Source organism: Sander vitreus, chromosome 1 (assembly GCF_031162955.1).
Source record: "Sander vitreus isolate 19-12246 chromosome 1, sanVit1, whole genome shotgun sequence".
In the NCBI taxonomy this organism is placed as follows: domain Eukaryota; kingdom Metazoa; phylum Chordata; class Actinopteri; order Perciformes; family Percidae; genus Sander; species Sander vitreus.
In genome coordinates this window covers 7,429,918-7,443,826 of record NC_135855.1, presented here as the reverse complement: position 1 = coordinate 7,443,826, position 13,909 = coordinate 7,429,918, and the positions used below count along the sequence as shown (strand labels likewise).

The 13,909-nt window shown below is 40.0% G+C and overlaps 1 protein-coding gene across 1 annotated transcript in view; it reads left to right on the top strand.

Annotated features, from left to right (window-relative positions):
- Positions 1-11,798, top strand: part of adamts17 (ADAM metallopeptidase with thrombospondin type 1 motif, 17) — a 142,090-nt gene extending 130,292 nt beyond the window's left edge. Inside the window, exons 21-23 of the mRNA XM_078257875.1 lie at positions 885-1,037; positions 5,644-5,821; positions 6,935-11,798. Coding sequence (XP_078114001.1) covers positions 885-1,037; positions 5,644-5,821; positions 6,935-7,086 — 483 coding nt within the window. The 3' untranslated portion in view covers positions 7,087-11,798. The remainder of the gene's footprint in view (positions 1-884; positions 1,038-5,643; positions 5,822-6,934) is intronic.
- Positions 11,799-13,909: the final 2,111 nt, after the last annotated feature.

Sequence of the window (13,909 nt, the reverse complement as noted above, 5' to 3'; positions counted from 1 at the left end):
ACCTTTCAAGTCGCAACCAATTCCAGAAGCAATGATAACGTATACCTGCGCTGAGCTTTTCCTCTGTGCCTGCAAAATTGCTCTGCGCCCTACCTCGCAGCTTTACCTCTGATTATGTTTAGGCAGCTTAAAGCTAGGTTTATTGTAGCCGCGGTGTTCCCAGTGCGAGGTGCGGGAGCCATGAAATCCTGAAACCCTAACCCCTGTTTGACAATGTTTGTGAAATAGATTTCATGGTCATCTGAGACAAGATGCTTTGGGGATGTGGGACCCTGATCAGCTTATTGTTTTTTTTTTATGTCTATGATTGTTAAAGTAAAAACAAGGTTGCATATTTTTGTTTTCAAGATATGAGACTTTCCCAACATTTGGGAATTAGCCACACTTCTTTCATTAATTTCTATAAATTGCATCCAACGTTTACCAAACAGTGTTTGGTGTATAAAATATTCAGAACAATGTGAAAAACCTGTGTCTTTTTGAATATGCAGTACCATTTTTTTCCTGTAATTTTCTTGCCAAATCTCTCTAAGTGACATATTCCTTCGCTGTTATAAACCCAGCAAGTGTTGTTTATTTGTCTCAGCTCTTAAAAATAGCAAAGCAGTATAAATGCGTTCTGATGCTTGCATGCTCAGTGATGTCTTCCCAACAATGAGCTACTCTCCAAAGGTCAAAAATGCAGGCGTGGAATTGTTTCACTATAAACAAGGCCCATGTTTATTGCAATAAAGGACTAGTAAAATGAATTATAAAATTCTGTCAACCAGACCTCTCTTCGTTAATAAGCTATATCAGACTGTTTTGTTAGCTTCTTCCCACTGTTCCTTTACAATATTGTGTTTTCCACTCTTTTCTACATATTGTTGTATCACTTCCTTCAGTGTTCATCGGGCTGTGGTCCAGGTGTTCACAAGCGGACGGTGTCATGTACAAACCCTCAGGGTCTGTGTGATCCTCTGTCCCAGCCCACTCAGGAGGAGCCCTGTGAGGACTACTCCAGATGTTACGAATGGAAGACTGGAGACTGGTCCAAGGTATGACTATCTTTAAACCCCATGGTTCATATATGGTTAAAACCTAATTAAGGTTAAGCAAGTAAAACACTTCCACACTCCACTGTGTTCATTCCTAGCAACTTACTCAGCATTCACTCCCCAAGAAAAAGGACAACAATGTCTTGAAAGAGAAAAAAAATAATTAACTTTGTTTAGGCAGGATATTATCTTCCTATAAAACAAGTTTCTACTTTTGGCTGGTTACAGTATGAAAAATGACTTGCTAAAGTCGAGACACCAGTAAAAAGAAGTCCAACAGTTCTAGGAACACAAGCAGACAGATTGGAAACAAACTAACAGTTCATCCACATGACCTAAACCACTTCATTTCAAGGTAAAACTAAATATGAGTCCATCTGAAATGATGTTAATAATCCCTCATTGTACAAGGAAACTGTGTGCTCAACTACAGTAATTACAGTAGGTCAAAGCTGAAGCAAGAAGTGGATCTGTAAACTGTGCTGGATGTTTACAACAGACAGTTTATATGGTGGAGGTTGGTTTCTGAACTGTCTGATCATCTGACGTTTGACTTCTTTTCAATAATGTGATGATGATAAAAAATAGTTGTAATAATACTGAATTATCCCTCAAAGGAAACCTATTATGCTTTTCCGTATTTTCTGTCATGTCTATAATGTTACAATGTTGGATTTTCATGTTAAACGTGGCCAAAGCTTCAAATAATGAGGTAAATGTATTTTCAGAGAAATACACGAGCAAAAACCTCAGATTTCCCACTGTTCTGAACGCTCCGCTTTCAAGGTTTTTTCTACTCTCGGCTTGGTGCACATAACTCTGAGCTGGATTTCTGTGATTGGTCATTTGCTCATGGCAGGCTACTGAAGGCTGATGGCTAAGGTTACTGTAGTGTTTATTGCCACAAGTACTGTAGCTAAATGCTAACGCCAGAGAAGCTGCAATCTTGGCTACCATTGTTGGTCATTTCTCCCCAATTTCCAACCCAGTCTCACGGCAGCTCGTGAAATGGTCACGTTATTTAATCTATTGATTTGTGTTCACAGGGACGTTTTTGTTGTTTTTTTCGTGGTGGCCAGCACGAAAATGTAAAGTAATGTATTTCAATGGGAAGCATATTTCGTGGTCACAGCACGAAAACGGTAGGGAGTAGTATGAAAAGCCGAAAATCCACGTAGGGAGGTTGGTCATACAATACAGGACTTTCACCCGGGAGACCGGGGATCGCGTCCCGCATGTGGCGTTTTGTTTCATCCTAATCACAACCGTCCCGTTATTGTCGCGCGTCCCCCGCGGCCGTCTCCCGGCGTGTGAGGCGTCCTTTCCCCGTTGTCTTCCTAATCACAGCCGTCCCGTTATTGTCGCGTGTCCCCAGCGGCCGCCTCCTAGCGTGTGAGGCGTCCTTTCCCCGTTGTGTTTTTCCTAAACCCAACCTTATACCAATAGATGGTTCCCATTTTGTGCTGGCCACCACGAAAAAAACGAGATAAACGTGTTGTTGTACACGAATCAATAGATTAAAAATAACGTGACAATTACACGAACTGCCATGAGACAGTGTTGCAATTTCGGGTCACATTACCGCTGGAACATGTCCGGCTGTGTAGTATTTGAATTTTTATAATGGACCAACTTTTTAACTTTTAATATTTGATTTAAAAGCCTTCATCTTTATATTTCCCTGCCTGCTAACGACAGGGAAACCTGCAATCTTGGCTGCCAGTGTCGTTCAGTTCTCCCCGATTTTAGGTCGCATTACTGCTGAAACATATCCGGTTGTGTAGTATTTGTTTTAAAAGCCTTTATCTATTTTTGACGGTAGAAAGTGCTGCTTTATTCTATTACTGTCCACTGCTAACTATATTGTAGTAGCTGCATGCTAATGGCAGGGAAATATGAAATCTTAGCTACCAAGCAGTGGCGACTCCTGAAAAAATTAATTTACTTACATTAATCCAATGTTGTGTGATGTAAAATAGCTAAACAGGACACATTTTTAAAAAGATATGTCCAGCAACAACATAAAGACGGGGGCAACATATAAGTCAATACCAGAAGCATTTATTGACTAATCTCAAAAGTATTGGCTTACAAAAGCAAAATAAGTTATCACAGCACAAATAATCAAGGGTGTTCTTTCACATTCCTCAACACTGCATAAACAATCTGCATTTCCATAAACAAATGAAATATTAGCTGAAAATACAGCAAGAGCTTTTACCACATTTACAACATGTCAAAGGTAGGGCAGCCTAATAATCTTTTAGAGAAAAGGGAAGTGCACACTTTAAACAATAAATAGTAACAGCATGGCAATAACAAGTAGACAAATTGTTGAGAGAAGTGGATCTTTAGAACTACATTTTCTGGAATGTAGGATATCACCAAAGTGCTACTTAATAAAAGCAAAGTAACGTCCCAAATAAGTGAATGAACAAGTGAGGCTTGACCTAGTGTGGTCTGTGAATCTTGGCTTTACACATTGAAGACCAAGCCAGAATGGTGATGTGTTGCTAAGTTTAACTAAAGAATTCTGATATACACATTAATTATTTACTTCAAAAAGGCCTCATGGTTGAATTGGAAATATGTGCACCAGAGCATAATTCACAACAAGCGAGCAGGAGCTATTGATAGAGGCTACTGAAAACATTGATGCAAGTTATTTGTAATAAGCAATTTGTATAGACTTCCATATTCTGAACATGAACAGTGATAGACATATTGCCTGAAAACAGCATTTGAAAATAATTTCTAGAAAGGTAAACACAGCTGTTTGTATGGCTTTGAAAGATTTTACATGAGATGCTATGAGAGACTTCTGGGGCAATTTTCAACCTGACTGAAATCGCCCCAAAAGGGGCGAGGCCATTTGAAGCACAACTTTAGCCTGATTGGACATTTAGTGGCAGATCAGACGTCTAGATTAGAACACTGATAACGACTGTTGCCGTGATAGAATTGGTTAGAAACTGTCTGTTTGGCAGCGTGTCGCCCATATCGCCCCAAATGAACACACCGCCCCTGCTGCCAAGATTGTAAATTTCTCTCCAATTTCGGGTCACAATACTGCTGAATCATGTCCGGTTGTTTAATATTTGGTTTATAAGCCTTTATTGGTGTTTTTCACGGTACAAAGTCCTGCTATATACTCTGTTAAAGCCACCGACTGTACGGAGACAGCAACAACAGGAATGCTGATACGAAAAGCTGGCCAATCAGAGCAGACTAGGCTTTTTCGAGAGGGGGGCTGAAAGAGACAGGCGCTCCTACAGAGCATCTCATACAGAGGGTAAATACAGGTGCAGCAGCCATGGGCAGTATGAGAAAAATAAAGTGTTTATTTAACAATTAAGTACAAGTATGAACCTGAAAATGCTATATAATAGTTGCTTTGATATTTTATGAATATTGAACAGATTAAGCCCAATATGTTGACCACAAGATAGATGATTCTGTGTTTTTCCTCTATGGCTGCACCTCAGCGTACCCTTTCAGTAGATGTTTCCTGTAATCTGCTTCCACATAACAACCAGTCAGCATCTGGACTGGCTGTACTGACACCTACCATTGGCTTCCATTGTATTCTTATGTTAGGAAAGGAGACATTGGATATTTTCTTTCCACCTAATGCCACTGTGTTGAAAAAATATTTTTTCACTGTACTGTAGCCAGAATAGCTCAGTTGGTAGAGCAGGCACACATATATAGAGGTTTATGCCTCAACACAGAAGGTCCAGGGTTCAAGGCCTACCTGTGACGATTTCCTGCATGTCTTCCCCCTCTCTTCCCCCTTTCGTAGCTGTCCTATCCATAAAAGGCAGAAATGCCCAAAAAGAAATTATTTTTCAAATTGAATTCCATACACCTTTAGTAGTAAACTCTGATCCATGTGTAGCAGTGCCTTTGTTTTTTTCTAAATATCCAGAGACTGTAACTTTCTGATCCACTTCCTGTTCCATTGAGATACAGCTCTGTGTAACTCACTTCAGTTATCCCATCGATTGGGACTGAGGGCCTTGCTCAAGGGTACCTTGACAGCAGTTGAGGGAGAAATGCTCTCATTACTAAATGTTTATTGTGTTTGTTCTAAATATGTGCATTTATCACGGGTCTTTGGATATCTCATAACTACAGCTATTCATACTGTCTGTTTGTGTTTATCTAAACAAAAACAAACCTGAATTACAAAAAATACATCTGCTAATGATGTGGGGTTGTATGAGGTACTTATCTCTAGTGTCAGTAGATAGCGTTTGGAGAAGCAGGAAGGAGTACCGGCACGGAGGCTAAGCAATGTCCTGCTCTGGATGGGGGCAGCAGCTAAACACATTTTAGACACCTTAAAAAGGCTCACTTGAAAAAATCTATATCAGTTTAAGTGTACGCTATATTTAGAATATTTTCACCACATTGCCTTCGCATCAGACAGCCCTTTCTGACAGGGAACTGAGCCCGTCCTGCCTGCTTCTCCAGCCTGGGGGGGAGCCAACCTCCATTTACTGTACATAGGTAATAAGCAGCTCATACAACCCCACTTCTGTACAAAAACAGAAATGTAAAAATTACCTGTGTCAGAAGTGAACCCTGTAATTGGCTGTTTCAGTGCTCGTCATCCTGCGGGAAGGGCCTGCAGTCGCGAGTGGTCCAGTGTATGCACAAAGTGACTGGTCGTCATGGTAACGACTGCCTAGTGACGCTGAGACCGCCGACCTACCGGCCCTGTCACCATGGTACCTGCAACGACAAAATCAATGTGAACACCATCACCTCTCCCAGGCTAGGTGAGACACTTGTCCCGACTCTGTTCTACAAGGGGGGGGGGGTTAAGGGTTAGGGTTGCCTTGTTCATTCGCAAGAGTACGGATTATAACTATAGACTTCTGACCAAACACACTGTAGAATAATGAGCAGCTTCTCATGTTAAAGGATAATTTCGGGGGGGGGGGGGTTTCAATCCCATTTCCCCATGCATTTGTGTCTAATAGACTGATCTTACCAATCGTCCAGTTGGTCCAGTATTGAGCAAGATCGCAATGACGAGATGGCGCGAACCGAGCTGCAATGTAACTTAATGGGGCAATTGAGGCTGAGGTTGGGGCGCAACCTTGATTTTTGTCCATTAAAAGTTTTTTTTTTTTTTTTTGGCTCCGATTGTTATTAGGTGTCTGACAACATTATTGATCTCACGGGGTGACTTTTGTCCGTAGACAGCTGTGTGGAGAGTCTGTTGTTTGACTCTCCACAACGCTGTCTTCAGACAAAAATCACCTCGTGAGATCAATAATGTTGTCAGACACTTTTAATAACAATCGGAGCCTGTCAGTAGCAAAAAAGACTAAACTTAAAAATCAAGGATGCACAATTGCCCCTTTATGTTACATTGCAGCTCGGTTTTCGCCGGCCCATCATTGCGATCTTGCTCAATACTGGACCCATTTCAAAGACTTTTGGTCACATCAGTCTATTAGACACAAATGCATGGTGAAATGAGACAGGTTGAAAAAGGTTCACACGGTCGTACATACACACAGACAGAGATTCTGAATGCAGGACTTGTACTGTGCGGTACTAACAATTTTAATATTAATAGTTTTACTTCATAAAAAAACATTGAGTACTTCTTCTACCACTGCCAAAACCAACATTCCCAGCCCCAAATCACTAACCACCCCTAAAAAACACAAGCAATAGCTACTCGACAAAGATGATGTCAGCGAGAGCATCAAAGCATGCTGAGTAGGTCAGGCTCCCAGGAAGTGCGGCGGGCTTTGAAGCCAATTTTTTTTTAGTGACCAAACAGAGGAATTGCATCTTCCAGGTCCGTCATGTGATGCCCTGTTTCCCAAAAATACTTTAGCACATTAACTTGCTGCCTCTCTCCTATCTCCCCCCAGCTGCTCTGACCTACAAATGCATGGGGGACCAGTGGACGGTGCACTGTCGTGTGATCCGAGAGAAGAACCTCTGTCAGGACATGAGGTGGTACCAGCGCTGCTGTGAAACCTGTAGGGACTTTTATGCCAAGAAAATACTGCACAAGAGCTAATGACCAAATGCACCTACTTTTCATCTACATAACGCTCCTTTTTGTAAATGTTTTTAATATTGTTAAATGTTAAGAAAGAATAATGGTAAGAAAACCATTTCTACTGTTGATGGAACTTTTTGTATTTAAAAAAAGAAAATGGCAAGTACACATAAATGTACATTTTAAATGGGCTCATAAACTTCTAGATTTGATGAAAACTTGAACATTCAATATTTCTTTTGCTGTACACCAAAAAGAAAAATGGGGAGGCCTTTATTTGCACAGAATGATTAAAAATAAGTCCTTGGTTTTGAAGTAGACTCTAGCTTAGTTTCCATCCACTTGTCAATCGTATTATCTGAAGTTCGATAAAAAAACTCCAAACATCCAACAGCTTTAAAGCCAATAAAAACCTGTTTAATGATGTCACATGCTGTTTTGCGGTCAAATTGGTATATCGAATTTGAGACATTTTATGGTGTTTCCATTCATTTTCACACTGAATCGCATTGCCAGACAAAATGGATACCTACCTACAAATGAGCAATATTGCACAGTTGTAATAGGGCTTATGTGCCAGCTGATAGCGACATATCAAGTTATAATAAGACAACGACACTGTCAACACATTGCTATGACAATGCAGATGCACGTAAATGCCCGACAACAAAGGAGGCAGCCTGTGGTGTGGGAACAAACAGTTCTGGAAGATTGTGGTTTAGAGACACTTCACGGAAACCCTTTGGTTGAAGCATTTTCGGATTTGACACGTTGTGTAATTTTATTGGCCCGTCCCTTGACCCAGATAAGCCATGGCCCTCCGGTTCCAAACGAGAAGCGTATCACAATTGTGCTCTACAAACTGCCTACATGCGCAGAGTACAGAGTTGTAGGCAACACGTTTTGGGTCAGCAAGACCACCGTGTGTTTATGCCGTGTGCAATGCCATACGAACGAGGATGATGTGAAGGTATATACCTTCCTGGAGTGGATGAGGCGCATGAGATGTCACTGCGTAACTTCAGAGCGCACCTTGTGCCACAGGTGTATGGCGCAATAGACGGGACTCACGTCCCGTTTAGACCCCCTGCTGAAGAATGCAGGGATTTTGTCAATAGAAAGGGCTGGCCATCAATCGTACTACAGGCTGTAATAGACGATCGTTGCATCTTAAGGTACATTTGCATCGGCACTCCCGGTAGTGCGCATTGGGCGGCAGTCTTCACTACTTCTGACCCGTAGCCTACAGGTGCTTTGTTTAACCATAAAATGACCTAAAACTTAATCGCAATTAATTATTTATTCGTCAACTAACATTTCCATCAGCGTTTATCGCATAAGCCGTATATCGATTAAGAGAAAATCCGATGAGACCGAATGTATAAACTTTGAGTCGATATTCATGAAATTCAATTGGAAGGAATTTTTCATTCGATATCACCTAATTCGCATTAAAAACGTGTGGATGGAAACATAGCTTCTGACGTGTCTATCAGATAACATGGGATTATGAGTCAACCAAAGCTTTCCCCCTCTCCTGTCTTTCTTAATTATGTTCTTCATTGTATCTTTTACTCTGTTGTACTGTATTACAGCTAATTGTTGCAATTTCAAATAACTTGTAGGCTAAAATAGGTTTATATATAAGTAAAATTATTATACTTAAATACCGGTATTAATTAAGTATACCGTAATGTGTAAGTATCGATCAGGAGCCATGGTAAAACGCTGCAGCGTTACAGTGAATGGACCCAGCTAATGATAGGAGACTCGCTGGTCTGTTTGATGGCCCTGATGTCTCATGGGGCAGAACATGGTGCAAGCATAAACATAGTCTCTGCATGCATGGGTGTTTCAAATGCAGTTGCGTTTGTGGGTTTATTTAAATTCACCACTTAGATCAACTGTGCACCTCAGTGCAGTATATTCTTATCAGTCCTAGTTGTTAGTTCTGTAAGTAAGTGGGTGTCAGTATGAACAGAAAACCATACAGTATGAGCAGTGAGAACTAACAGCTTTTCACTGTTGTTTTTTTTTTTTTAGGACTGTTAATTTACATTTTAATGCATGTACAATCAAAATCTTAAGTTTTTTCTAATAAAAACTCTGTTTCCCTCGTTACACCTGAGGGGTAGACTTAAACCTGGAACAGTCATTACCATCCCATAATGTTCTTATGCAATGCAAACGTGTTTCAGTGCTCCATCAAATAGGACGGACCTTAGACACGACTTTCCATGCTTAGCAACGGGAAGTATTTCTATTCCGCTCATCTCGTAGAACCCTTCAGCTAACGTTATGCTAACAAGATTCAGAGTCAGTGACGTGTACGGGTGGCAATCAGTAAATGTAATTTTAACAGTATGTTTAACAACAAGACAAGCTAGCTATCCAGCCATGTCATTGTCCCCAAATCAGTATAAAGATTTTCACAAACAAATGATCGGCCATGTATACTGGCCGCAGCGTGAAGTAGAAAGCTGAACAGCGAACTGGATGAGAGATGGTCGCTGTGAAACAAAGTCAGTTCAGAGTTTATTTTTACGGTCTATGGTTCAGAGGGGCAACTTACTTTCTGTAGCTTGTGTGTTAGCGCCATCCTGTGGTGTTCGGTGTTGGTTACAGAATTGAAAGAGTTATTAGCGGTGAGTACACTCTACAAAATATTTGCGTACAGTTGTAGGACTGTATATTTGAACAGAAATTGTTTCGTAGAACGCGATTCACAGTTGTATTTTAGTTTTTTTCATTTCAGATTGCATAATTTGTGCTCCGACAACTTTTAATCGGCCACAGATATTGGTTTTGGGACAAGTCTACGTTGTCGCTTTTTTCAACGTCTGTCACTGTTTTCGATGTTTGGTGCTTTTTTTCATTTTGGACTTTTCTGCGACGTTTTTGTTGCTTTTTACTAACTGAGCAGATTTGTATGAGATAATTTTATATAGGCCTAACAGAAAATGTTCGGTAGTTTAACTATAGTTACACACAAAATTGCCATTTTGTAATTACGGGGCAAAGTCTGGGTAATGAGCTGCCAGTACTTTTTCTGTTGTTTTACGGATTTATTTCTTAGAGTGTAGGCATATTCACCCAGACTATGGTATGCTTTTTAATCCATGTTTGTTCACACTTGGCTACATGTACAGTATGTGCCCTGTTGGACAAATGACCAAATCTAATTACGATACAATCCATCCCGAGGGTGGTGGTAGAGCACCTGAAGCTGTTTGATAACTGACAAGACCACCAGAAGAAGAACTTCTGCACTTTAGTTACAACAATAACAGTTAAGATAGCTAACAACAGTTATCCATAAACTAACACAAACGCATGGATGAATTCCATTCATGAATTTTTAATCCACTCCCCTCCCCCACACAGATTACTGCACACTGCCAGTCATGATCTAAATTTCCCCCATACTGCACCAACAGTTTTGGCACATGCAACATGGGATAAAGACATTCACATGAAAGTCAGTGTGATTATTATTATACTATACTTTATGAATTTCAAGTCAAAGTCATAATTAATGTGCACTGTGTACAGAGGTTTTCTTATGCCTGTACACGTGTACATAGTTTATTTTCACTATAATTCCATCCATAAATAACACAATTACAGAATGTTTGACTATTTTGGTCATGGATTTCATACACTTTCTGTAATCAAATATTTTAAAGCAAAAACTATCAGATAGGGATGATATCTTATCAAATGGGGGTCTGTGGTCTAATTTGTGTAATTTTAGGGGTCCTTGATGTGAAAAGGTTTGGGAACAACTGTTTTAGAGAGCCACAACTGATCAACACAATGATCCCAATAATAACTCTATGTAATAACCACTGTCATGCTTTTAAAGAATAAAGCAATGGCATTGCTATTAATGGCACTGCCTGCTAATAATTATCTTTAATGGTTGAACATTGAATACTTCCTATCAGCACTGAATATATGTCACCAACAGCTGCTGTTCAAAAACATTATCACCCTGTCAATCCTTTCTACGTAGTTATGGAGCTTACATGCATCTGTGAGCTTAACCATTCAGTCTCTTCCCAGGGGATGAATGGTGCTATCTTATGACCTGTTTCACTGTTGTGGAATTCAGCTTATAGTCAGTGAGTATGTTTACATGCACACTAATATTCCACTACTGTTCATAGATTGACAATATTCTCTATTCTGGATATTCAGAATAAGGCCATTTTTTCAAATTTAGCATTTTCCGATCAAAACGTGATCTTCCGATATTTTGGTTTTAGAGGCACTCTTTGGACATACTGTATATACAGAGCATTCGGAATATGAGTCTCAGTCAGGGTTTTTACCACAGTTTGTGACAGTTTACGGCCTCTTGCCTGTTTAGGGCTTATGGTCAGCTCTGTGCAAACCAAGCAGCAACAGTTTGCAGGGCTGCGGTAGAGATGCATGGCCAAAAGAAAAGGAGAAACACAGCTACTTTTAAACATTATGAAAGACTGGAATATTATGTATTATGTGCATATAAATGGTCCTATTGTCATTGTTAAAAGTTACGTGCTTTTGTATGTTGTTGGATTATTTAATAACATTGCCTTTTTATTGAGGAGTCTTTTTCGCCGATGTATTGCAAATATCCTTAATTATTCCTGTACTGTACTTTGTTTTAGTTGCACATGAACTGCCATTACATGTATTTTATGGTGCTAATTTGGAACTGAGTAAACCCTCTGTTTCTACAGTGATTTGACCATTTGTCTGTTGTTCTGTATAGTCACACAGGTATATATATATATATATATATATATATATATATATTTGTACTGTCCTCCACTTTGTGTCCGATATTCCTTTATTCTTATTCTTTATTTCCTGCATTCTGAGCAAGAACCTGAACGGTAGGATCAGATTATATTCTATTTCAAGTCTACTGTAAAGTGATTCTCTATTTCTTAAAAATAGCTTAAATAAGAGAGTTCAACACAGTGTGAAAAAAGGATCTGCAGAAATGTGCAATATGACAAAAATATGGTGTTTTTGGAAAATTAAACCAAGTAAACCTTTTCTGGTACAACCTCTAAATACAATTACGAACCGGAAAATGAGCATAATATGAGGTCTTTAACCATAGTCCTCAACAATCCACCGGAGTTTAGAATTACAACACAAAGAAAGCGGAAGGTAACAGACATCCGGAGGAATTTTCGGCGGCAACGGAGCAATCCTGATAGTGGAGCGTCGTGGACATATACTGCACTAACCCTTACCCTTTATGGAACAAATGGAGCTACGTCACGTTTTGCGTCACATGTAACTGGAAGTGAAGTTACGTTTGATTTTAACCAAAACCATGATCTTTTTCTAAACTTAACTAAGTAGTTTTTGTGCCTAAACCTAACCAAACTGAGACCATTTCACGACATTAATGACGTGTTTAAAACCGCGGCAGTTATGTTTTCTGGTATTTCCTGCCACCACTACAGCCGCTAATTTATGAAGCGCTCCTGTGGGTCGTTTGAAACAACCAATATTGTTACGGTTAGGTTTGAATGATGAACAGAACCCAAATGCAGACAAAACACAGAGCCAGGTGTGTGAATTGACAGGTTTTATTCAAAGTACTTACTTACTTACTATTATCAAGTCCAGGTTTCCAGGGGGAGAGCAGGGGTCTCATTTATAAAACTGTGCGTAGGATCCTTACTATAAGTGTACGTACCCCCAGATTTATAAAACCTTGTGTACGCACACCTGTAAGCAATGTTCCCTTTATAAATCACAGATTACCTACAAGTGTGCGTCCGTGAATCAGCCTCTTATCCCGCCCTGTACACGCCCATTTATAACCATAAATAGTCAATGCAAAGCACCTCGTGAATGTTGATCAGTGTATGAATGACACTGGCAGTTAGACCGTATCATGATGACTGGCGGAGAAAAAGCTAAAAACTTCTCAGACGTTCAGGAATTGCTGCAAATTGAGTTATAATTTCGGCCTGTTCTTGCACAGTGTATGGAACCCTGATCTATAACTACATATATTAATATGTCCAAAACGGCAGGCATTACGGCACTCTGGGACAGCTTCGATATACCAGACGTATATAATAAGATTTAACATAACTATATATTATATCCAAACAAGCCTTATAATATTTATATAATATATATAATATTTATTTTAAAAAAAACTTAGCTGTCTGACATTTCCCTCTGGAAACAGCCGGTTGCCTCCAGAGTGGCGAGGACCTGTATTTGGACCGGGACGGCACGGTTCCGGCGCGTTGCCCTACTGGAACCAATTCAATACATAGATCCAAGAGCTCAGCTTTAGAAAATCTAAATCGGCCATATTAGCCAGTCATCGTCATGGTCCCTGAAGTCTTTCTCTCCTGTTTCATCCATTAGCATAGTCCTCCTGCAGTCCCATCATGCAGCATTACGCACAGGTTCACCGCAGTATTTGTTTACAACAATTTGTGATTGTTAACACCTTGTCAACACAGCATCAACTAGTGGTATCCCCCACCCCGAAATACAATTTGAAGACTAAAGAAAGTGTAACAGGCAAACACTTTTCTTCATGCAGGTTTTGTCACAAACAGCATTAAAGTTCGGACTGATAACGAGGACATTAAGGGTAATGATTGCGCGAGAGCTTAACGGCTGTATATTCAGACTTTGACATTTGATGATATATGCACAGTTTAAAAGACAAATATTTAGTTATTTACACTGTGCTCTGCCGTTATCTAATGCTAGGGTATTTGATGCTATCCTGTATTCCATGCAGTCGGGCCATGTCCTCCTCCTGCGCTCCGTAGCGGACAATGTGACGGTGAGACAGCGCCGATTA